Source organism: Procambarus clarkii, chromosome 43 (genome assembly GCF_040958095.1).
Source record: "Procambarus clarkii isolate CNS0578487 chromosome 43, FALCON_Pclarkii_2.0, whole genome shotgun sequence".
Taxonomy (NCBI): domain Eukaryota; kingdom Metazoa; phylum Arthropoda; class Malacostraca; order Decapoda; family Cambaridae; genus Procambarus; species Procambarus clarkii.
This window is the reverse complement of record NC_091192.1, coordinates 33,285,174-33,311,700: the sequence shown is the minus strand read 5'-3', so window position 1 is coordinate 33,311,700 and position 26,527 is coordinate 33,285,174. Positions and strand designations below refer to the sequence as shown.

Genomic DNA, 26,527 nt, shown 5'->3' with positions numbered 1-26,527 from the left:
TCTCTGGCAGTTCGGCTTGTATAGGGATCTAGATGAAGTAAAGTGTAAAGTGTGTGGACAAAGACAGAGACACACACTCGAACACTATATCTTGGATAGTAGTAAAATTGAGCCATTTAGAGATAAATCTAAATTCACGTTGTATGATATGGCAAACTACCTAATTACTAAGGATAAAATACCTGAAATCCTTGCACTGTATCGATATTTCGCTTCCAGTAGATAAACGACATATGAGATTAAGAAACAAGTAGTGTATTGTGAAGACTAATAATAAACAGAAGCTCCCCTATGACTATAATATCTCCATTGCTCAAACAATTGTGTATTAGCGATAAGACCTACCATTAATGTATAATGACTTACTGTAAATATATAGTTCTTGAAATAGAACATTCTCTGTAACTAGCTGACATTGTAATTATAATGTGTGAAGGATAGATGAAATTGTTTATGTAATAATCTCAGTTGAGGTCCGATAAAAACCTTTTGTGCCCTCTGTAATCGTTTTTTGCGCTACCGCTCACAGGATGAGTATGAGGTGCACAATAAACTAGCCACCCCCGGCGGCAACAATAACAAATCATTACAATGATGAATCTAGTGTGATAATGAATAACGCGATGAAGGTAAACCAGGCATTACTGAATGTCGTTAACCTGGAGGAATAGACACTGAAAGTCCCTCTGATTGAGGCGTCGTGGAGTTCGCAGTATTAGACGTTGTCGTGGGAGATAGAAATATGAGTGTAGCTGCGATAGGCGTGGTCTCAGTGGTCACAGTTGCCACGGGTGTCACTGGAGTGATCGAAGTGGCCGGAAGAGTCGTGGATTCGTTACTGGCGGCGGTGGTGGTGTTGTGGTGGACCACTTCAGTTGTGTTCCCTCCGGTTGGAGCCGTCGTCGGTGTCGCAGACACTGGTGAGGAAAGTGATATCGATGGATTTCATGAAAAGGATTGTCTTTGGTTTGCTCCTACAGACGTCTTCCCCGAAGGCAAGAGCCATTATAATTAACCCCGGAATTAAATAAGCCTCACTGGTCTAGGCCACTCTGCCTAAGGGACTGAAATAGAGGAACATCAACTGATTCTCAGTAAGTTCAGCAACAGCTAAGCATTATAGATCAGAATCAGTAACTTTTCAGCAATGTCTTCGTGTTTAACACACACACAACTCAATTCATAATTATTGTCCCTTTTGACTTAAACTTAACCCTCAGAACTGGGGAGCGTTATGGATTCTTTGAAGAAAAATTTGAGAAGGTTTGGTATGCAGTGAATGACTAATGAATTTCACTAATTGTAAAATTTGCTGACTTTCTTCGCCTTAAAGTCTCACCTGCCGAAGGTCCCCACGTCCGCCATGGTCCCCGTAGCCACGAAGCTTGTCAGCAGTACTAATGTTGCACACAATGAACTTATGGCGTTAACGAAATCAGCTTATCATGAAAACCATATTCCAGAACATAGTCCTTTTCAAAAGTTTATTTATCCTTTTTTTTAACGATCGATAAGCTAAAAGTTCGATTTTGAGATATCTGGTAATATAATCTTGGTCTTGTCAGCTTGTAGGTTGTGTGCTTAGTAAGATGAACTTATCTAGCTGTGCTTGCCTGTTTAGGTGCGGTGTTCCAGGCCGGGACTGCTTACTGAACAGTGGGCTGTTGTTGTTGTTTCAGATTTAGCTACTCAGGACGAAGTGTCCATATAGCACGGGCTATGGTGAGCCCGTAAGAACAGTGGGCCTCACATTGTGAGTATATAGGACCCGGAAGGTTCCTTTGTCCCCAAATTCCGGCACGTGACACGAACTCTGACCAATTTGACATTTGTCACTGACGTTTTTCTGCCAACGTGTGCTTCTGGTTTTAGGTTTTGGATTGTTTACTACAAGTCTTTATCCTTTTATGATATTGATGTACCAAAATCTAAGTTTGTAGTGCTTTACCTGTCTCCTCACTCGTATACCTAACCTCATAACGTTGCGTCTGGCTCGGTTAAAGTCTAGTAGCCATTTTTCAGACCACTTCTTAATTGTGTAAAGATTCCTGTTTAGGATATCACAGTCCACCTTTTCTGATTCTTCTGTTTGTTTGGCATTAACGGCAAACATAGATATGAGGGAGCCTGTTTTCCCTCGACATATATTAGAAATTAGCCGAGCCTTGTGGCACTATACACGTAACGTCTCTCTCTCTCTCAACTCTGATATCTCTTTTCTTACTGTGACACTTTGATTCCTTCCTGAGAGGTACTCTCTCTCTCACATACATGAACACTCTTCCAGATCCACCAGCCTACTTCTCGTGCTTGAGTATGAGTCTCTCCTGTGAGACAGTATCGAATGCTTCTTGGCGGGGAGCAGACAGCCTGCCATTCCCCTCTCATCCTTGTTGGATTTCTGTCATCTGATTGATTAACGAAGATTAAGCCACCCAAAAGGTAGCACGGGCATGAATAGCCCGTAAGTGGTGGCCCTTTTGAGCCATTACCAGTGTCAATAGATGATACTGGAGATCTGTGGAGGTGCGACTGCACCCTGCATGACGGGAGATGTCTCCCTTGTTCTGTCATCTAGTTGCAAATCTCTTATAAGATTGCGAAGCGGGATTATCTTTCCCTAAATCCGTACTGGCGTTTTAAAAACAAATTCTAGTAGTTCTGAGTGTTGCTGCGAACCTGCTTATGTGACTCTAGCACATATAAACGTTAGCAATATTCTAAAACCAAGATACGAGATAAAGCAAATATAATATGTTCGATCTAGAAGCACTTACATAAACACAGGCATTATCTTTCAACAATATCTTGCACAAGTAAGTCCTCAAGTGGATTATACCGTGCAACTTTGGTCACAAGGTTATGCAATGTTTCCAAATTGTCTCGAGAATATTCAACGCGGGAAAATCCCGGTAATCCCAAGTGTTGAGTAAGTCACAGTAACAGGGCTCAAACATATGTACCTACCCCCCATATAGTGAACTGACATTTCGGTCTGTCCTGGACCATATCAAGTCCTGACTCACGTTAGGTCCTGGACCATATCAAGTCCTGACCCACGTTAGGTCCTGGACCATATCAAGTCCTGACCCACGTTAGGTCCTGGACCATATCAAGTCCTGACTCACGTTAGGTCCTGGACCATATCAAGTCCTGACCCACGTTAGGTCCTGGACCATATCAAGTCCTGACCCACGTTAGGTCCTGGACCATATCAAGTCCTGACCCACGTTAGGTCCTGGACCATATCAAGTCCTGACCCACGTTAGGTCCTGGACCATATCAAGTCCTGACTCACGTTAGGTCCTGGACCATATCAAGTCCTGACCCACGTTAGGTCCTGGACCATATCAAGTCCTGACTCACGTTAGGTCCTGGACCATATCAAGTCCTGACCCACGTTAGGTCCTGGACCATATCAAGTCCTGACCCACGTTAGGTCCTGGACCATATCAAGTCCTGACCCACGTTAGGTCCTGGACCATATCAAGTCCTGACCCACGTTAGGTCCTGGACCATATCAAGTCCTGACCCACGTTAGGTCCTGGACCATATCAAGTCCTGACTCACGTTAGGTCCTGGACCATATCAAGTCCTGACCCACGTTAGGTCCTGGACCATATCAAGTCCTGACCCACGTTAGGTCCTGGACCATATCAAGTCCTGACCCACGTTAGGTCCTGGACATCGAGCCATGCTAGGAGTCCAGGACGGACCGAAGTGTCGTCACATATTTCATATATGTGGCTTAGTACATATGTTTTAGCCCCGTTAAGGTGACTTGCTCTACACTTAGTCCTTAGTATTGGGAGGCTGTCTTACGGAGCCAGACGTGGAGAACTAACTTACATTCTCTTGTAAGACAGAGGGGAAGGAAGCACAGGACCCAAGTCTGGATGAAAGGTATTTACATGAGAGATGTAAACGAGGTCTTGAGTCAGTTTAAAACAGGAATTCGTACAATTGGTTAGAAATGTTAAAAAGAGATAAGGAAAGCAAAAAGAAACTATGAAATTCGCATAGCAGAGCAAGCAAAGACAAATCCTAAAGGGTTTTTCCAGTTATATCGGACAAAGACTAGGGAAAGGATAGGTCCATTAAAAACTGAGACAGGTCAAATAACAGATAGTGATGAAGAGATGAGTAGTATTTTTAATAAATATTTTATATCTGTATTTACTAAAGAGGAACTTAACAATATGCCTTCAGCCGAACAAGTCTATGTGGGTGGGGACGAGGACAGGTTGACGAGTTTAACAGTTACCAGGGAGGATGTTCTTAAACAAATAGTAAAACTCAAACCAAACAAATCCCCAGGGCCGGATGAAGTGTTTGCCAGGGTGCTTAAAGAATGCAAAGAGGAGCTTTGTGACCCACTGTCAACCATATTTAATAAATCAATAGAGTCAGGCAGAGTGCCAGAGTTTTGGAAAGTTGCTAATGTGATACCAGTTTTTAAGAAAGGAGATAGATCACTTGCGTCTAACTATCGGCCAATTAGCCTAACGTCTATTGTGAGAAAGTTACTCGAATCGATAATTGCAAATAATATTCGTCTTCACCTTGGAAAACATAAATTAATAATTGAGTCGCAACATGGTTTTATAAATGGCCGTTCAAGTTTACCAAATTCGTTATCTTTTTATTCTAGCATAGTTGAGGCAGTTGATAGTGGTAAGGATTGTGATGTTGTGTACCTTGACTTTAGCAAAGCTTTTGATACAGTGCCACATGAAAGACTGATTAAAAAGATAGAGGCTCATGGTATTGGGGGTGCTATATTAAGTTGGATTAGGACATGGCTATACCAAAGGAAACAGAGAGTTAGTATAAATGGAGTCAAGTCAGAGTGGGAAAATGTTGTAAGTGGAGTGCCTCAAGGCTCTGTCCTGGGACCTCTGTTGTTTATAATATATATAAATGATCTAGATTCAGGTTTGAGTAGCAACATTTGCAAATTTGCCGATGATACAAAAATCGGTAGGGAAATTAACACGGAAGAAGACTCGCTATCACTTTAAGTTGATCTAAATAGGGTTTTGAAATGGTCAAAGGATTGGCAGATGCAGTTTAATGCTGATAAATATAAAGTTCTGAGGTTAGGTAATGATGATAGAGTTACAAGATACGAGCTAGATGGTGTTGAGATTGCGAAGTCGGATTACGAAAGGGATCTGGGAGTTATGATTAGTAAGAATTTAAAACAAAAGGATCAATGCATAAATGTTCGTAATAAGGCAAATCGGACACTTGGATTTATTAATCGCAGCGTTAGTAACAAGACACCTGGTGTGGTTCTCAAGCTATATCTTGCTCTGGTTAGGCCCCATTTAGATTATGCAGTTCAGTTTTGGTCGCCATATTATAGAATGGATATAAATTCACTTGAACGTGTCCAGCGTAGGATGACTAAGTTAATTCCCCAAATTAGAAATCTTTCATATGAAGAAAGATTAACAAAGCTTAAGTTGCATTCACTGGAAAGGCGAAGAGTTAGGGGTGACATCATAGAGGTTTACAAGTGGGTGAATGGACATAACAAAGGGGATATTAATAGGGTATTAAAAGTATCAACACAAGACAGAATACGAAACAATGGGTATAAATTGGATAAGTTTAGATTTAGGAAAGACTTGGGTAAATACTGGTTCAGTAACAGGGTTGTTGATTAGTGGAACCAATTACCGCGTAACGTGCTGGAGGTGGGGTCCCTCGATTGTTTCAAGCGCGGGTTGGACAAGTATATGAGTGGGATTGGGTGGTTATAGATAGGAGCTGCCTCGTATGGGCCAATAGGAGCTGCCTCGTATGGGACAATAGGAGCTGCCTCGTATGGACCAATAGGAGCTTCCTCGTATGGGACAATAGGCCTTCTGCAGTTGCCTTTGTTCTTATGTACTTATGTTCATTAATAAGGACGCTACGTGAGTGTAGGAATCATTAATAAGGACGCTACGTGAGTGTAGGGGTCATTAATAAGGACGCTACGTGAGTGTAGGGGTCATTAATAAGGACGCTACGTGAGTGTAGGGGACATTAATAAGGACGCTACGTGAGTGTAGGGATCATTAATAAGGACGCTACGTGAGTGTAGGGGTCATTAATAAGCACGCTACGTGAGTGTTGGGATCATTAATAAGGACGCTACGTGAGTGTTGGGATCATTAATAAGGACGCTACGTGAGTGTAGGGGTCATTAATAAGGACGCTACGTGAGTGTTGGGATCATTAATAAGGACGCTACGTGAGTATAGGGATCATTAATAAGGACGCTACGTGAACAAAATGGGTAATGACCGGAGAGAGTTCGGGAACCGCTGCTTTAAAGAGCCGCAGATTCAAGGCAAATGGAGGTACCTTCGACAAGCAGCCGGCTTACTGTCCTCGTCGAGGCCACTAGTGTTAGTGGCTCTCACGTAAACTCAGATGTAACAATAGGCGATGCACGCTATCAGAAACCGGTTTGTATACACCCATTTTACACTCACCCATTTTATATATAGCCCCCCTTTTGTTTTTAATCGCATTTGTCCACATCCGCCAGAATACTTCCTCTCCCAGTAGTCACTTTTTGGTCAACGTGCTTTTTAAATAGAACACTTGTGTAAATATCGCTATTGTGTAAAAGCCGTGATATATAACGTAATCTTCAAAGCCTTTTTAAATATAGCTGTGTACAAAACCCTTCCGTCTAAATCCCCTTTTTGCGTGCTAAGCTTTTGTGGACCACTTAACCGAAGTTTAATAACATGTCTCTTAGGCACCGGACGTTCTACTATGTAAATTAGCTGGTAAATCAAGTTCCCTTTCCACAGCTATGTTGTCCATAGTGACCAAACTCGCTTGCGGGAGAGACAGCAATGTATTAACGCAAGATTATTACATTAATAAGTTCAGTTACAAAGGTCGCAGTGTAACATTACGCGGCGTCCGCAGTAAAAGGTAATAAGAAAATATACCCAATAGCGATACATACAAGAGATGCATTAATTCTTTATATATTGTAATATTGCTTGATGGGATCATACATGTATAGATTAAATACTTACAGAAGTACTAAAGTGATTCGGTAGAGGGAAAAGTACTCGATTGATTCACCACCGGGAAGAGTACTCACCAACGGGAGGAGTACTCACCAACAGTACACAAGTAACTCACCACCGGGAGGAGTACTCACCAACAGTACACAAGTGACTCACCAACGGGAGGAGTACTCACCAACAGTACACAAGTGACTCACCAACAGTACACAAGTGACTCACCAATGGGAGGAGTACTCACCAACAGTACACAAGTGACTCACCAACGGGAAGAGTACTCACCAACAGTACACAAGTGACTCACCAACGGGAGGAGTACTCACCAACAGTACACAAGTGACTCACCAACAGTACACAAGTGACTCACCAACGGGAGGAGTACTCACCAACAGTACACAAGTGACTCACCACCGGGAAGAGTACTCACCAACAGTACATAAGTGACTCACCAACGGGAGGAGTACTCACCAACAGTACACAAGTGACTCACCAACGGGAAGAGTACTCACCAACAGTACACAAGTGACTCACCAACGGGAGGAGTACTCACCAGCACACACCAGGCCCATCAGCAGCACAACCGTCCTTATCACAGTAGCAGTCATGGTGAGGATCAGGTCCCTTGGTCACCCTGTAATGGTCTCATGGTGAGTACAGTGACATGACACATACTACACACTGTCTACAGTGACACAATATATATATATATATATATATATATATATATATATATATATATATATATATATATATATATATATATATATATATATGTGTCGTACCTAGTAGCCAGAACGCACTTCTCAGCCTACTATGCAAGGCCCGATTTGCCTAATGAAACAGTATGATCCAGCAGTGCTGGATCATACTGTTTCATTATTATTATATTTTTGTATATATTCAAAAGAAACCTTTATATTAGTGAAACGACGTGAGGGGTTAGCTGGCTGTATTTGGGTCGTTTATCAAGTGCAAATTGTCGGACTAGTTATCCAGTGACTGGGTGCACTGACGCCCACAGTGTACCTCCAGTGATACACACACACACACACACACACACACACACACACACACACACACACACACACACACACACACACACACACACACACACACACACACACACACACACACACACACACACACGTGGATCTCGATCTGGGTACTGAAAGAGTGTGCAGAGGCACTTTGCTTGCCACTCTCCATAGTGTATAGTAGGTCACTGAAGACGGGAGACCTACCAGAAATATGGAAGACGGCGAATGTGGTCCCAATACACAAAAAGGGCGACAGGCAAGAGGCACTGAACTACAGGCCAGTGTCCATAACTTGTATACCATGCAAGGTGATGGAGAAGATCGTGAGAAAAAACCTGGTAACACATCTGGAGAGAAGGGACTTCGTGACAAATCGCCAACATGGATTCAGGGAGGGTAAATCTTGCCTTACAGGCTTGATAGAATTCTACGATCAGGTGACACAGATTAAGCAAGAAAGAGAGGGCTGGGCGGACTGCATTTTCTTGGATTGTCGGAAAGCCTTTCACACAGTACCGCATAAGAGGCTGGTACATAAGCTGGAGAGACAGGCAGGTGTAGCTGGTAAGGTGCTCCAGTGGATAAGGGAGTATCTAAGCAATAGGAAGCAGAGAGTTACGGTGAGGGGTGAGACCTCCGATTGGCGTGAAGTCACCAGTGGAGTCCCACAGGGCTCTGTACTCGGTCCTATCATGTTTCTGATATATGTAAATGATCTCCCGGAGGGTATAGATTCATTTCTCTCAATGTTTGCGGACGATGCCAAAATTATGAGAAGGATTAAGACAGAAGAGGACTGTTTGAGGCTTCAAGAAGACCTAGACAAACTGCAGGAATGGTCGAACAAGTGGTTGTTAGAGTTTAACCCAACCAAATGTAATATAATGAAGATAGGTGCAGGGAGCAGGAGTCCAAATACAAGGTATTATCTGGGAGAGGAAATTCTTTAGGAGTCAGAGAAAGAAAAAGACTTGGGAGTTGATATCACGCCAGACCTGTCTCCTGCAGCACATATCAAGAGGATAACATCAGCGGCATATGCTAGGCTGGCCAATATACGAACGGCATTCAGAAATTTGTGTAAAGAATCATTCAGAACTTTGTATACCACATATGTCAGGCCAATCCTGGAGTATGCAGCCCCAGCATGGAGTCCATATCTAGTCAAGGATAAGACTAAACTGGAAAAGGTTCAAAGATTTGCCACCAGACTAGTACCCGAGCTGAGAGGTATGAGCTACGAGGAGAGACTACGGGAATTAAACCTCACTTCGCTGGAAGACAGAAGAGTTAGGGGGACACGATCACCACATTCAAGATTCTCAAGGGAATTGATCGGGTAGATAAAGACAGGCTATTTAACACAAGGGGCACACGCACAAGGGGACACAGGTGGAAACTGAGCGCCCAAATGAGCCACAGAGATATTAGAAAGAACTTTTTTAGTGTCAGAGTGGTTGACAAATGAAATGCATTAGGAAGTGATGTGGTGGAGGCTGACTCCATACACAGTTTCAAGTGTAGATATGATAGAGCCCATTAGGCTCAGGAATCTGTACACCTGTTGATTGACGGTTGAGAGGCGGGACCAAAGAGCCAGAGCTCAACCCCCGCAAGCACAACTAGGTGAGTACACACACACACACGGCTGGGAGTCACCAGTGGAGTCCTACAGGGATCAGTCCTTGGACCTATACTGTTTCTGATATATGTAAATGATCTCCCAGAAGGAATTGACTCGTTCCTCTCGATATTTGCTGATGATGCAAAAATTATGAGGAGGATCAGGACAGAGGAGGATAGTATGAGGCTACAAGATGACCTAGACAAACTGAAGGAATGGTCCGACAAATGGCTACTAATATTCAACCCAAGTAAATGTAAGGTAACGAAACTAGGAGGCCAGTCACTGGATACCGAATGGGAGATGACGTCCTTCACGAAACGGGCAGAGAAAAGGATCTAGGAATTAATATCACGCCAAACCTGTCTCCCGAAGTCCACATCAAAAGAATAACATCAGCGGCCTATGCGAGGCTGGCTAACATCAGAACTGCTTTCAGAAACCTGCGTAAGGAATCCTTCAGAACCTTGTACACCACATACGTAAGGCCAATCCTGGAGTATGCAGCCCCAGCATGGAGCCCGTATCTAGTCAAGCACAAGACGAAGCTGGAAAAAGTTCAGAGGTATGCCACTAGGTTAGTCCCAGAACTAAGAGGCATGAGTTATGAGGACAGACTACGTGAACTGCACCTCACGTCGCTGGAAGACAAGAGCTAAGGGAGACATGATCACCACATAAAATTCTCAGGGGAATTGACAGAGTAGAAAAGGATGGATTATTTAACACGGGTGGTACACGCACAAGGGGACACAGGTGGAAGCTGACTACCCAAATGAGCCACAGAGACATTTGAAAGAACTTTTTCAGTGTCAGAGTAGTTAGTAAATGGAATGCACTAGGAAGTGATGTGGTGGAGGCTGACTCCATACACAGTTTCAAATGTAGATATGATAGAGCCCAATAGGCTCAGGAACCTGTACACCAGTTGATTGACGGTGAGAGGCGGGACCAAAGAGCCAAAGCTCAACCCCCGCAAGCACAACTAGGTGAACACACACACACACACACACACACACACACACACACACACACACACACACACACACACACACACACACACACACACACACACACACACACACACACACACACACACACACACACACACACATACGCCCCTTAAGGGTGATGTTTAATGGAGTGAAGTATATGACAGAAGTGCTTTGGAATGCCAGAAAATTGCAATGTGACGAGGATGGCAAACTTTGGTCAATAAGACAAGATCTCTTAAAGGAGGACAGAGAAAAGCTGAAAATGAACCTCATTGAAGCGAAACGTCTAAATGGGGATAGAAATGAAGAAGAAAGGAATTCTTTTTTCTACAAAGTGTCAGGGACTGGAAAGTTTGTGAAATGGTACATAAAGACAGAGCAACAAAATCATTAAAGGAAGGGGGTGTAAAGAACAAAGGGAAAGGGAACATATTCATGAAAGTAGTATATACCAACATAGATGGCTTGAGATAAAAATATTGGAGTTGAAGGATATAATCAAGCTCAAAGTCCCAGATATTGTTGCATTAACAGACACGAAACTTGAAGAAAATATTTTAAATGAAGTCATATTCCTAAGGGGCTACTCAGTTTGGAGACGTCACAGGAAAACTAGGCAGGGAGGAGGAGGAGTGGCTGTGCTGGTGAAAGAACACCCGAAGGTAAGAGAGTTTGAAAACCCTCGAGATATTGACATAACGGCATTGCAGGTCTGGAATTAAGATGATAAGCTGATAATTTTAAATGTCTACAGCCCCACCAGCAAGCAACACATGGACAAAGGAAGAACTGGATAACAATCGAGAGGGGTCTCATAATGGTCATGAGAGAGATTATGGTAAGAGCTGACAAAGATAAATCCCGATTGTTGGTACTGGAGGACCTCAACTTTAAGGCAATAGACTGGGAGGCCTACGAGGCAAGAACACAGGACATTTGGACATGCAGATTTGTAAACCTCATCTTGGAGACATTTATGTATCAACACATCAAGCAGGCCACAAGAACCAGGGAAGGGGATGTTCCGTCAGTACTGGATCTAGTATTCACCAGGAAAGAAGAAGAGGTATTTGACATCCAGTACCTTCCTCCCTTGGGAAAGAGTGATCACGTCCTCTTGGACATTAAATACGCTATGCGATATAATCTAGTAGAGAATGGGGGACAGTGAAACAGTTGTTAAACTTGATTTCAAGAGAGGACGCTATGGGGGAACTTAGATTTTTTTTTCATGGGTATAATGGGACAGACTTGTTGCTAGGCAAGGAAGTAAATGAGAAGTAAGCCACATTTTGCAAAATATACGTTGAAGGCACACAAACATTCATACCAAAACAGAGATGCAGACCTAGGAAACAGGATTGGTTCAACAGAAATTGCGAGAGGGCCAGAGATCAAAAGACACAGGCATGGAATCATTATAGGAAGAGGCCAAACCTCCAAACATACCAGCGATACAAAGATGCGAGAAACAACTATATGGCAGTAAGGAGAGAGGCAGAGAGGAACTTTGAGAACGGTATAGCAGACAAAGGTAAATCAGATCCAGGCCTTTTCTATAAATTCATTAAAAGCAAGCTGCAGGTAAAGGATAATATTCAGAGGTTGAAAATTGGGGACAGATACACGGAAAATGAAAATGAAATGTGTGAAACATTAAACGAAAAGTTCCAAAGTGCGTTTGTACAAAATGAGATCTTCAGGGAACCAGACACAATAAGAATTCCAGAGAACAACATAGAGCACATAGAGGTGTCTAGAGATGAAGTGAAACAAATGCTCAAGGAGCTAAGTAAGAACAAAGCAGTTGGCCCAGATGTAGTTTCACCATGGGTTCTGAGAGAATGTGCAGTTGAGCTCAGCATACCACTACGGCTGATTTTTCAGACATCCCTGTGTACAGGAGTTGTAGCAGATGTGTGGAAACAGGCTAACATAGTTCCAATCTACAAAAGTTGCATCAGGGAAGACCCCCCTCAATTATAGACCTGTATCATTGACAAGTGTAATAGTCAAAATATTGGAAAAAATAGTAAAAACTAAATGGGTAGAACAACTGGAGAGAAATAATATAATATCAGACAGACAATACGGTTTTCGATCTGGAAGATCCTGTGTACCGAATTTACTCAGTTTCTATGATCGAGCCACAGAGATATTACAGGAAAGAGATGGTTGGGTTGACTGCATCTATCTGGATCTAAAAAAGACTGTCGACAGAGTTCCACATAAGAGGTTGTTCTGGAAACTGGCAAATATTGGAGGGGTGACAGGTAAGCTTCTAACATGGATGAAAAATTTCCTGAATTGAGGGCAGTAATCAGAGGCAATGTATCAGACTGGAGGAATGTCACAAGTGGAGTACCACAGGGTTCAGTTCTTGCACCAGTGATGTTCATTGTCTACATAAATGATCTACCAGTTGGTATACAGAATTATATGAACATGTTTGGTGATGATGCTAAGATAATAGGAAGGATAAGAAACTTAGATGATTGTCATGCCCTTCAAGATGACCTGGACAAAATAAGTATATGGAGCACCACTTGGCAAATGGATTTTAATGTGAATAAATGCCATGTTATGGAATGTGGAATAGGAGAACATAGACCCCACACAACATATATATTATGTGAGAATTCTGATAAAGAAAGAGATCTAGGAAGAATTTAAAGAATTCTGATAAAGAAAGAGATCTAGGGGTGGTTCTAGATAGAAAACTATCACCTGAGGACCACATAAAGAATATTGTGCGAGGAGCCTATGCCACGCTTTCTAACTTCAGAATTGCTTTTAAATACATGGATGGCGAAATACTAAAGAAATTGTTCACGACTTTTGCTAGGCCAAAGCTAGAATATGCAGCGGTTGTGTGGTGCCCATATCTTAAGAAGCACATCAACAAACTGGAAAAGGTGCAAAGACATGCTACTAAGTGGCTCCCAGAACTGAAGGGCAAGAGCTACGAGGAGAGGTTAGAGGCATTAAATATGCCAAAACTAGAAGACAGAAGAAAAAGAGGTGATATGATCACTACATACAAAATAGTAACAGGAATTGATAAAATCGACAGAGAAGATTTCCTGAGACCTGGAACTTTAAGAACAAGAGGTCATAGATATAAACTAGCTAAACACAGATGCCGAAGAAATATAAGAAAATTCACTTTCGCAAACAGAGTGGTAGACGGTTGGAACAAGTTGGGTGAGAAGGTGGTGGAGGCCAAGACCATCAGTAGTTTCAAAGAGTTATATGACAAAGAGTGCTGGGAAGACGGGACACCACGAGCGTAGCTCTCATCCTGTAACTACACTTAGGTAATTACACACACACACACACACACACACACACACACACACACACACACACACACACACACACACACACACATCATGGAGCCCCCACCTGAGGAAACACATATGGGAATTGGAAAATTCAGAAGTTTGCAATGAGGCTCGTCCCAGAGTTACGAGGGATTGGTTATGAAGAGCGTCTGAAAGAACTGAACCTGACGACACTAGAAAAAAGAAGGGAAAGGGGGGATATGATAGGAACATATACTTAGGGGGGATCGACAGAGTAGAAATAGACGAAATGTTCACTAACAGAACGACGGGACATGGGTCGAAGCGGGAAACTCGGATGAGTCACAGAGATGTTAGGAAGTTTTCTTTTAGCGTGAGAAAAGTGGGAAAATAGAATGCACTTAAGGAGCAGGTTGTGGAAACAAACTCTATTCATAATTTTATAACTAGATATGATAAGGAAATAGGATATGAGTCATTGTTATAAACAACCGATGTTTATAACTATAGGCGGAATCCATGAGTCAATGCTCGATCCTGCAGGCACAAATAGGTGAGCACCTACACACACACACACATAAATCACAGAGAGATCGATTGGTAATCTAGGAATCCCCAGGATTCTCACCTAGTACATGGCGGGGAGGTAACGTTAGGAGCAAAAGTAGCGGCAGTTATAGAGAGGAACTTCCTAACACAACATGTGAAGAAAAACACGGGAAAGAGAAGAGAATACACCGAGCCTATTAAACCTGATGTTCACTGAGAACATGGAAGACATAGCGATAGTGGAACAACTAGGAGCCAGTGATCACTGTGTCCTAGTCTTTGACTATATGACTGATACTTATAGCCGTGCCCACGGGGGCAAGAGGTCTGGGAAAGGAGACTAGACTATAGGAAAGGGGATTACAAGAGGATAAGAGAATATTTGGGAGATGTACACTGGGAGGAAGAACTTAGAGGAAAAGCAATACAAGATATGATGGATCAAGTCAAATGAAGGTTCAAGGAGGCTGAAGACAGTCTCATGCCAACAGTAAAGGGAAAAAGTAGGAGGGAATATTATATATGACACTGTCTAATTAATAGACAATATGTAATAGACTAATTTATATAATTATAATTTGTATTTAATAACTAATTAATAGTTGATTTAATAGACACTGTCTATTAAATCTATCCCCCATGGTTTAATAGACAGTGTCAGGAAGCAGAACTGAGAAGCAAGTGGGAGTGGAGGAAGTGCAGAGGGCAAAGAAAGAACAGAGGAAGACAGGAATAGATGAAACAGAGACAGGAACGAATATATAATATAAAGAGAGTATTGGAAAGAAATTACGTGAACGATATTTGCCTTCAAAACAAACAAGCAACCTAAATTGCCACATAGTCATATAAGAAGGAAAATGACCGTGAACGACCACGTGACAAGAATACGGACAACGGAAGGGGGAATGTACAGAAACCAATAAGGAAATCTGTGAACACTGTGTAAATATATATATATATATATATATATATATATATATATATATATATATATATATATATATATATATATATATATATATATATATATATATATATATATATATATATATATATATATATATATATATATATATATATTTTTTTTTCTACCACAGACGTGGCCACACATTTACAATGCTAACCAGCATATATACATTTTCTTCTGTCCTCCATAGAAAGAGTTAGAGATCTGCTAAACATGTAGTTCAGTGTTTTATTGAACAATCAACCAGGGAAAGTGATTGTAGTGCTTATAAAATGCTAATCTAACTTACATACATAAATACGCGATTTACGTCTGCCCTACTTTAACAGTGTTCGATGTGTCTTCTTTACATGTCATTAATGTGCGTTTACAAAGGTGAAATGCAATTCTGACCAGCTTCCACATAGAGGTGACAGGAGAGGAGGTAATCAAACACTTAACAACACTGGATGAAACTAAAGCAGTTTAACCAGACAATGTATCATCCTGGATACTAAAAGAGGCAGCGCAGACCCTCAGCGTGCCTCTGGCAAGGATCTATAAAGAGTCACAAAGGGAGAGTTGCCCAGTTGCTGGAAGAAGGCAAATTTGGTACCAATTTTCAAGAAAGGAGATTGGGAAGAGGCACTTAACTATACACAAGTATCACTGACAAGCATTTCCTGTAAAATTCTTGAAAGAATAATCAGGTTAATAATCACTTGAGAGAATTAGATATGTAAATAAGCGTCAACATGAGTAACAGTAAGGGGCGAGAAGTCGGACTGGTGAACAGTATCGAGTAGAGTACCTCAAGGATAGCTGGGACCAATTATATTTGTAATATATGTAAATGACGTGTCTATAGGAGTTGAGTCCTATATATCGATGTTTGTGGTTGATACGAAATTAATGAGACGAGTTGTGACAGATGAGGATTGTAGGATCCTCCAAGAGAACTTGAAGAAGCTGCACAGATGGTCAGGGAAATGGCTACTGGAGTTCAGCACGAGCAAGTGTAAAGTTATGGAAATGGGATTTGATGATAGGAGACCAAAGGAACAGTACACAATGAAGGTGAACTGCCTACCTGTGACGATTCGAGAAAGAGACCTGGGGGTGGACGTAACACCTAATCTAACTCCTGAGGCACATATAAATAGGATAACGACAGCAGTGTACTCTCCACTAGCAAAAGTTAGAACATTATTTAGAAACCTAAGTGAGGAGGCTTTTAGGGCGCTTTACACTGCCTACGTGAGACCAGTCTTAGAGTATGCCGCCCCATCATGGAGTCCCCATCTGAAGAAACACATAAGGAAACTGGAGAAGGTTCAGAAGTTTGCGACAAGACTCGTCCCAGAGTTACGAGGGATGGGATATGAAGAGCGCCTGGCGGAACTGAACCTGACGATGCTAGAAAAGAGAGAGAGAGAGAGAGGGAAGACATGCTAAAGACGTACAAAATACGAAGGGAAATTGACAGATTGGAAATAGATGAAAAGTTCACACTGAATATCAGTAGAACAAGGGGGTATGGGTAGAAGCAGGAAACTCAAATTAGTCAAATTCGACTAATTAGTCAAATTAGTCTAATGCATTCCATCTGTTAACTGATATTGAAAAAAATATTTCAAATATCTGTGTGTTCCCTTATTTGTGTGCCACCCATGGTACACAATACACACGTGTACCCGCCTGTGCACGTGTGTGTGTGCATGCGCGCGTGTGTATGTGCATGTGCGTGTGTATGTGTAAGAGAGAGAGAAGGGTGGGTAGGAGGGAGAGGGAAAGGGAAGGAGGAGGGGAAAGGCTAACAAATGAGGGGATGTGGGGGGCATGTTGAGGGAAAGGGGGGGAGACTGGGAGAGACGAGGGGAGGGGGAAACAGAAGAGAGGGGAGAGACAGAGAGAGACCCCGGGCCCAGCCGGGTATCCCACCTACTATAAAACAAAACCAACAGCTTCCTGTATACTGAATTGTGTATGCCTCAGTTATTCAGAATAATCTCCTTTGAAAATGCTGAAATGTGTGGACTGGTCGATGTATGGAAGAGTGGACTTGCCTGTGTGTATGATGTGTGGTGGAGACAGGCACAGGCGGGGGTGTATTGGGTACTGTACCGCGTCTCTGGGGGGAGGCGTCCCTGCGTCCGTCGCCTGCTGCCGTCCAAGTCTCGTGTGTACGCTGCCTTCCGCCTCACTGCCTTATATAGGCTGGCCATCCACGCCCCCTTAGAGGACGGGCACTTGCATCCGTGTTCATTGGGTCTTCGTTCCTCGGAAGCAACGCCCACTTTTCAGAGTACGACAGCTCTCAGCCGGGCAGCCCGTCCATCCTAAGGTTTAACAACGTCGTACTAAAGTGTCCTTACAGTACGTTACCAGAGAACACAAAACAGAAAACGGGACGGTATGTCAATTTCGCGAGCCGCTACCATTTTCTAGCACGGAAATATTTGGCTTTAGATAAAGTATACGTCAAAATGCGACGTTCTATTAGGAGGACGGGTCGCATTTATACGCATACTTTACCTAAGGCCAAAAACTATCGTACTAGAAAATGACAGCGGCTCGCAAAATTGACATACTATCCCGTTTTCTGTTTTGGGTCCTCTGGTAGGTTAGGATAAAGGCACTTTAGAACGAGAGTTTCTTGACGCTGGGAACGCCCGCGAGAACGGGCCTCGCAAGCTACAGCTCTCAGAGATAAGTTCTCTGCATTATATGGATTACACGGCATTATGTCACTGGTATTTCAGAGGCCATTGTGGCGTAGTGGTAGCACATTGGCCACGCACCTCGTAAACGATTTCGTCCGGGTTCTAGTCCAGTAAGGGGAAGGAGTGACTTGCACCAATTTCAGAGGTACCGACCTGCTGTCCAGATGGGTGGAGTTCGAGGCTCCGATTATCCGGGTGTGTGTAAATCAGGAAGAAATTAACACGTGGTGAACAATGTGAGTGTCAGACCACGAAGGAAGGATTAAAACAGGGATTTCCTTAAGTACTTTCGTATTTAATAATACATCTTCAGAAGGTGGATTTACAGATTGATTGATTGATGAAGATTAAGCCACCCAAAAGGGGGCACGGGCATGAATAGCCCGTAAGTGGTGGCCCATTTGAGCCATTACCAGTATCAATAGATGATACTGGAGATCTGTGGAGGTGCGACTAACCCTGCGTGACGGGAGATGTCTCCCCGAGGATTTACAATTCAGTAGGTTGAATATATAGGCAGGAAAGAGGTGACGTGAGGTGAGGTACAATGTCTTTAATCTTTATTATCTTTTTAATCTTAATACAATATCTTTAATGAGATAAGGGGATACTAATAAGGTATTAGTGACAAAAATGTGTATCAATGCTCCTGTTCATATCGCTCTTTAACTGATCAATCAAAAATTCATCTAAATTATACAAAACACAATTTATAATTGTAGTTTGTATAATATAGATCTATTTTACAACAGGGGATCTCCTGTTGGCTGTCCCTAATCCGCCTTGGCCACCCGCCTGAACCATCGGGGCCTACATATTGGTGTTACCCTGCACCTTGCCGCCCCTATCTCCACCGAACACCGGTGTATCTGCGGCTGTGTCGACAGACCAATATACGGCAGCCATGGTCTCATCTGTCGTAAGTCACCGGGAAAGATTGCCAGACATGAAGCAGTCAGTGACATCATCAAGAGAAATTTGGCTACAGCTGGGTGTCCAGCAGAAAGGGAACCTCAGTTGTGCAGACCTGACAACAGTCGCAAACGTCCAGATGGAGCCACCCTGCAGTCATGGAGGGAAGACGCAATTCAGTTTTCAACTTCATCTCCCGTTTATGCTTCTCAGACATTTAAACAACCAAGAATTATATTCACTTGTTTCCACAAATTTAGAGGAATATACTTTAAACCTGAGAAAACTTGGAATCATAAGATGAACGTTACAAGTCTGCAGAAATTCAAATTCCAGGTTTATCTTTTTATTCGCGAAATCCAATTTTTTAAATCTCCTGTATAGTGTCACTACCGGTCTTCCGTATCGTTTTAATGAAATATTTATGATCGATGACCCTTTGGGAATCTTAAAATCAAAATGAATAGGAAAACTACTGACATAACAAACATCTTGCTAAAACTCTTCTTTACTTTTAAATAAAATTCATGACGTTTCGAATACTTCTGGTATTCATCATCATCATACGACTATTACGGTAGTAAGGGATATTAAATACAACAAATTATCCTTTTACGGCACCAATAGTTTTTCTGTAAGAAGTCGATTGAGGAAACTTCTGCAGCATTGCTATGCTCAATTAGACTTTAGATGATTTATGTTTGTGAATACAAATACCATAGGCTCCTATTTTAAATGTAAAGATAGTGCCTACCCCCATGTGCTCTAGTATCGCGTATAACATATATATATATATATATATATATATATATATATATATATATATATATATATATATATATATATATATATATATATATATATATATATATATATATATATATATATATATATATATATATATATATATATATGCCCCAGGCACCAAGTGTCTCTGAGGCAATGGGGACAAAATTGTAGTGGTGCTCAAGGTCTCTGTATTTACGTGACTTGGCCGCTTTCCGGTGATTGGCAGCTCCTCCTGCTTGTGTAGCACTGAAGTCAACATAGGTATTGGCTAAAGTTGAAACGCAAGTGTAGTCCCACAACAACTGTCTACCATTCTTCCAGGGGTTCACCGTGATTCCGTCTGGGCGACCGACAGGCTCATCAGAGTTGCGGGACATTAGGTAACGGGGCTCTCTCTCTGCTGGACAACCGGCTGTGGTAAGGCTTCTCTTAATAATGTCATTGACCTCGCCGTGTCTTGCATGCCATCCTCCTGTCCTTTGGCAGAGAAGGCCATGCCGTCCGTACCTGTCGGCCTCTGCCTCGCCGCAAATATACCTGTATTCGGTGTGGATTGGGGCAGCGAGGCGGAGAGCCACGGCAATTCGGAGGGCCTGCGGTGTGAGACGGGTGCCGGTTGCTGACATTGGGGTTGCTAATAGGAAATCACCTGCATGGGGAGCTGCTACAGCTCTAAGTCGGGCAGTGTCATGTGGTGTTGTCGCAGCTTCTAGCAAAGTCACAGCTTCTTGGTCGGCAATGGGGCGATCCCAGCTGGATTGCTTATGAGCTTCAGAAGGCGGTGGTTGGGGTGCTGGTCCTGCGAGAGAGACCCATTTGGTTGTGCAGTCTGTGAAGCTGGGATCATGCACCCCTGCCTGTTGAACTAGGTGCTCAGGTAGGATTTCCTTCACCAAGTTGTCAGACCCCACTGAAGAGGACAGGAACGCTGGTACAGCAATTTGTGTTGCTGTGCGCACGCCAAGGCCCCCGAGTCTGACAGGAAGGGAGGCCTGTTTCCACTGTAAGTCGCTGAGGGAAAGATTGAGGGTTTTTTCTAGTGTTGATTTCAGCAAGCTGTCGTACTCTTCTAATTTAATATTGTTGAAAGATGGCGAACATCTTAGAAAGTAGGTCAGCCTGGGGAGGGACAAGCATCTGGTGATGAGGTAAAGTGCATCATGAGCATCGATGTCTTCAATCCTCTCGTTCATCCTCTTCAGGTCAGTGATCTTCTTACCAAGGACCCCGTCGATGGCATTCCCTCCAAGAGGAGCACCTAGGAGTGTGCTGTCCTCAGGGTTTGTTGTATGAATGTCAGGCAAAACAACCTTTATTTGCTCTATTATGTGCTGGTTGGTGGAGGTTATTTCGCACTTGGAAGGGTTCAGGGTGAGGCCTAGGCTTGCTCCTTGCTCCTGGATTATTCTTATGTCGTCCAAGAGTGAGGCTGGGGAGCCGGCTAGAGTACCATCGTCCAAAAACCAAATGTTGAGCTCACTGGGCAGGTTATCGGTGACTTCCTTGATAACTAGACAGAACAGAAAAGGAGCAAGGGGGTCACCTTGTTGGACACCTTGTTGTGATTCAATTTCATGTTCCCCAAAAAGCAGAGTTAGATTCTTGCTGTAGCATGAGTTTACAAACGGGTAGAGGGAAGGAAAAAGGCGATGAACTGCAGTAAGTACTGCATCCCTTCTAACCAGATTGAAAGCATTTTTGAAGTCCAGCTTTATCAGGGCTTTTTCATTCGTAATGTTGGTCATGTAGGCTCTAGCTGCATGAGCCGCTGCCTCACACCCTTGGGGAATGCCAAACCCAAGCTGTTTTGGCTTCAGCATGTCGGCTGCTGCCTGACTAACTGCTCTAGCAGCAGCCTTAGCGACGAGACGCCGGAGTGAATTGCCCACAGCTATCGGTCTGATTCCTCCATATATATATATATATATATATATATATATATATATATATATATATATATATATATATATATATATATATATATATATATATATATATATATATATATATATATGCAACAATGATCACAAAAACACTGATCCAAGTATGCAGAATAACCACATATGAAAAATAGAAAATGCTTAACGCGTTTTCGGCTAATTCGCCTTCATCAGAAAAGGAGCTTCATATTAAAAGGAGCTGCCTTGTATGGGCCAATAGGCCTTCTGCAGTTACCTTCTTTCTTATAATTCCTTTCCTCCACTTATTTTTGGTGGTCAGGTGATCTGCCCAGGCGGATATAAAGGTCTGATCAGCAAACTTATCTTCATTCTACTTTGCTCTGATGAAGGCGAATTAGCCGAAAACGCGTTAAGCATTTTCTATTTTTCATATGTGGTTATTCTGCATATATATATATATATATATTTTTTTAATAGGTGTGAGGGTACCACCTCTGGTGCCAATGTGGGGACCCATAGCCTCGGAGAAGAAAATATATATATATATATATATATATATATATATATATATATATATATATATATATATATATATATATATATATTTTATTAAATATGACCGAAAAAGTAAGATTAATAATTCTAACACGAATTTTCTCAATCTTTCGTACATTATGCTTCACTGTTGGAGGTAAATCAAAAATCACTTCTCCAAAATTCATTTTTATTTCTAGACTAGAAATAAAAATGAATTTTGGAGAAGTGATTTTTGATTTACCTCCAACAGTGAAGCATAATGTACGAAAGATTGAGAAAATTCGTGTTAGAATTATTAATCTTACTTTTTCGGTCATATTTAATAAAATATGTCTACAGGAAAGACTGCTACCAAAATATACTAATATATATATATATATATATATATATATATATATATATATATATATATATATATATATATATATATATATATATATATATATATATATATATATATAACCTAGAAGGGGGACCACCAATTAATTGTTCCAACAGTAATGGTAATGCTGGATACATCGGAAGTTCCGTTCGAAACTATAATATTAGGATATTGGAGCACGAGGGAAGTATCATGTAGGATTGGATTACCATTATCCAAACTAGCATTCTCGGAGATTAGAAAACATTGTAATGAGTTGAATTATTCTCTGCTGGAATCCGATTTTATAATTTTATAATGACACTTGCATGAATGGCCAGTCGGATTTGAGAATAATTGAATCCTTATATATATCAGAGAGCTGCGGTCTCTGCTAAATAATAACGTTTCAGCTTTTCAATTGAACACTGCATAATTCACAGTTGGTCTTGTGTTTTGAGTCAAAGTTCATGTTGAATATTCACAATCAATTAGTATGTCACATATGCACTTATTCATAAGCAAGATATTGACTATAAGCAAGTGCGAGAACGGGTTGCATGTTTGCGTCTATATATTATTTACTTTAGTCTCCTTTGAATTGTGCCGGTGTTACTCATTTAAAATGTTGATATTTTGTATCGCCGTATTTGTTTAAACAAGGCATATAATACAGTTTATGGCATTTAGTTTTGTGTAATATTTATGTTTCTTACAAGGTTTCAGCTAATAATCAATAATTGTTTTTATTTTAGTGATGTTTTATATAAATGTTTTGTAAGTGTGTAGTTATTATTATAATTTTTTAATTAGCTTTGTGTCTTCAATCTATAATTATCACGTTCTATTGTGTTTTATCACTGCACGTAAGTATTGAAATATGTCTTGCTTTGTAACTAGTGTTGCATTATATCTCTTTTATCTAGTATGAGTTCCTTGTTTGCTGCTTATCTAATGTAATTTTATGTATTCTTTTAGTTAGTTTAGTTAATTTATTATGCACCCCATACCCATCTTGTGGGCGGTAGTGGAAAGGGTTACAGAGGCACATAATGGGCTCAGGGACTGAACCCCACAATTCATTTAGCTAAGCAAGTCACAATCTTGATGAGCTAGTTACAAAATTTAGTATAAGTCATCACATCATAAATGGGTTCGAGATCGACTCAAGTACAGTTTCTAAGTTAAGCAACTGACATATGTGGAGAGCAGAGATGATGATGAATACGAGAAGTATTCGAAACGTCATGAATTTCACTTAAAAGGAAAGAAGTTTTTTAACTAGATGTTTGTTATGTTAATAGTTTTCCTATTCATTCTGAAGCCAGAACGCACTTCTCGGCCTACTTTGCAAGGCCCGATTTACCAAGTAGGCCGAGTGATTATCTTTATTTTCAAAATGTTTTTCTAATTGGTTTATTTGAAATATTATTATATAATATTAAGAACATAAATTATTGAATTGTGTTAGTTTAGGTTAGGTTAAGTAAGGTTAGGTTAGGTTCAGTCATATATCTACGTTAATTTTAACTCAAATTAAAAAAAACTTAACTCATACGTAATGAAATGGATAGCTTTGTCATTTCATAAGAAAATAAATTGAAAAATATATAAATTCAGGAAAACTTGGCTTCCTAGGCAAATCGGGCCTTGCATAGTAGGCCGAGTACTGCATTCTGGCTACTAGGTACGAGATATATATATATATATATATATATATATATATATATATATATATATATATATATATATATATATATATATATATATATAATATATACACATCAATAATCTTTTGTGTCAGAAGTGATTCAACAAGAGGCTCACAAGTCACTATACAAGGCACTTTACATCTATAGTGAGTCACACAGTTACTAGTCTTGCTGCACACCCACCCAACTGGGCGGCAGCTTTACAGTCATGTGCAGGCATTACCTACAGTAAGCAAATTTTGGATACTTTGCTAAGATTTCGGGCAGCACATCATTATGAATGAAGTACTTACACATTTCTTGGACACTATTGATGATTGGACACTCTAAATTCAGCGATTTTTTGCATTCCATTATATAATAACGCAAAGTATGCGAATAGTTCTGCTGACAGAGTTTACATTTAGTCAAATCTACATCAGCAGATGTTACAAACTCCCAGAGGTACTTGTAGCCGAGCCTAAGCCTAGCAGTGGTAACATCTACAAGTCTGCTAACATTATTGGATGACCCATAGACGTGCGGTACTTCTTGCATAATAGAATGATGATAGATGGAGGAACTGGTGTGAATTTCACTTTGCCTCAAGTTTCCGAAATTTAGTTGATGTTCCTGGGATATTGCTGCCCTCAGGTTGCTCAAAGGCAGTCCAAGTTGGTAATCAATTCCCTCTTAACGAGCAAAAGTCTTGGTCAACTCATCAGTTCTATCATGCATTCGGAGACCAATATGGGAAGGAATCCACAGGAGACAGGCTCTGACTCCATCATTGATTATTTCATTATATCTGTGTCTAGCTTCAGAGACAAGCACGTCACAGTTATGCCTTGGGGAGCTGAGGGCTGTCAAGGATGACAAGGAGTCACTTACAATTAGCGTGTCAACTTTGGATTCATATACGCGCTCGAGTGAAAGGATTATGGGAAACAATTCTGTTTGAAGAGTGGAGGCCCAGTTACTTAGACGCGCTCCACACTCATGGGAGAAGGAACCATCTCTCCCTGTCACAACAACTGCACTTCCAGCTGCACCATGGGACTGATGCAAGGATCCATCAGTGTAAATAATCTGGGAAAGGCAGCGCTCTCTGACTAAAGCATCAATTTGGCTTAAGGCATTGTACTTTGCTTCTTGTCGAAGCAAGGCTTGTTCTTTAATCAGTTTCTTGGGTGGGAAAGGGGGACAGTAGTTTGGAAAGGAGTGATCTCCCATGGGGCAGGAAAGTGTTGTTGTTGTCTCTCTTGGTAGGGGTGATGAAAGTTATACATACTGAGCACATTGGCAGTTTCGGTAATCCATTTGGAGGGATGCTGACCTTCAAGGAAGAAGGCTTGGAGGGCTTCAGTGCAGGGGTTAGGGTGGGTTAGCCTAAGCATCTTGAGACCAATTAAAGCATTAATTTCAGTGATACCATTACTTACACATGAAATATTCAGTTCCTTCCGCAAGTTTAGTAATTTAGTTGTACGGGGGCATCCGAGGATAATCCTCATGGCTTCGTTTTGCATCTTTTCCAGCCCTCCAAGCATTCTCCCAGGCACTAGAGCAAGCATGGGTGCAGCATAATCAATCAGAGACCTAATATATGAGAGATACATCATTTTGACAATTCTCACATTTGCACCATAGCTTGGATGGTAGTCTGCCACAGCCTTGAGAGCACGGAGCCTCTCTCTACATTGGCGACCCAGTCTGGCTACAACATTGCGGTACAGTGGAACTTCAAAACCAAGGTATTTGTATCTGGTTACATAGTCGAGCAGAGAGCCATCATGCAACTGCATTTTGCGAACGGCCTCACGCCGTCTGGGTGGGCGTCGGTTCAGGATCTTTGTTTTCTCTACTGAGATGACCAATGTTTTCTCTACTGAGATGACCAAGCCTAGTTCCTGACATGTGTGCAATAGAGTTCAGAACATTTTGGGTGTTGGTATACCCATTGGTGTGGGTCATCATATCATCCGCATAGCTAATGATGTGTTCGCTGGGTCTCCTAGTTACTGAGATTAGAAGTGCATTGATTAACACATTGAACAGAGTAGGACTGAGGACACCTCCCTGTGGAGTGTCAAGTCCAAAATCTCTCGTTACAT

The 26,527-nt window shown here is 41.5% G+C and overlaps 1 protein-coding gene across 4 annotated transcripts in view; it reads right to left on the bottom strand.

Moving 5' to 3' along the window:
- The window catches only part of LOC123755941 (uncharacterized), a 38,328-nt gene extending 20,583 nt beyond the window's left edge, over nt 1–17,745 (bottom strand). Inside the window, exons 1-3 of one of the 4 annotated variants that reach the window (XM_045738910.2) lie at nt 17,624–17,745; nt 7,591–7,671; nt 660–917 (exon numbers count right to left, since the gene is read on the bottom strand). In XM_045738910.2, the coding sequence (XP_045594866.1) occupies nt 660–917; nt 7,591–7,645 (313 nt within the window). In that variant the 5' untranslated portion in view covers nt 7,646–7,671; nt 17,624–17,745. Of the gene's footprint in view, nt 1–659; nt 918–7,590; nt 7,672–17,565 lie in introns of all 4 variants that reach the window. The other 3 variants (XM_045738909.2, XM_045738913.2, XM_045738911.2) reach the window with 3 other exon arrangements.
- Nucleotides 17,746–26,527: the final 8,782 nt, after the last annotated feature.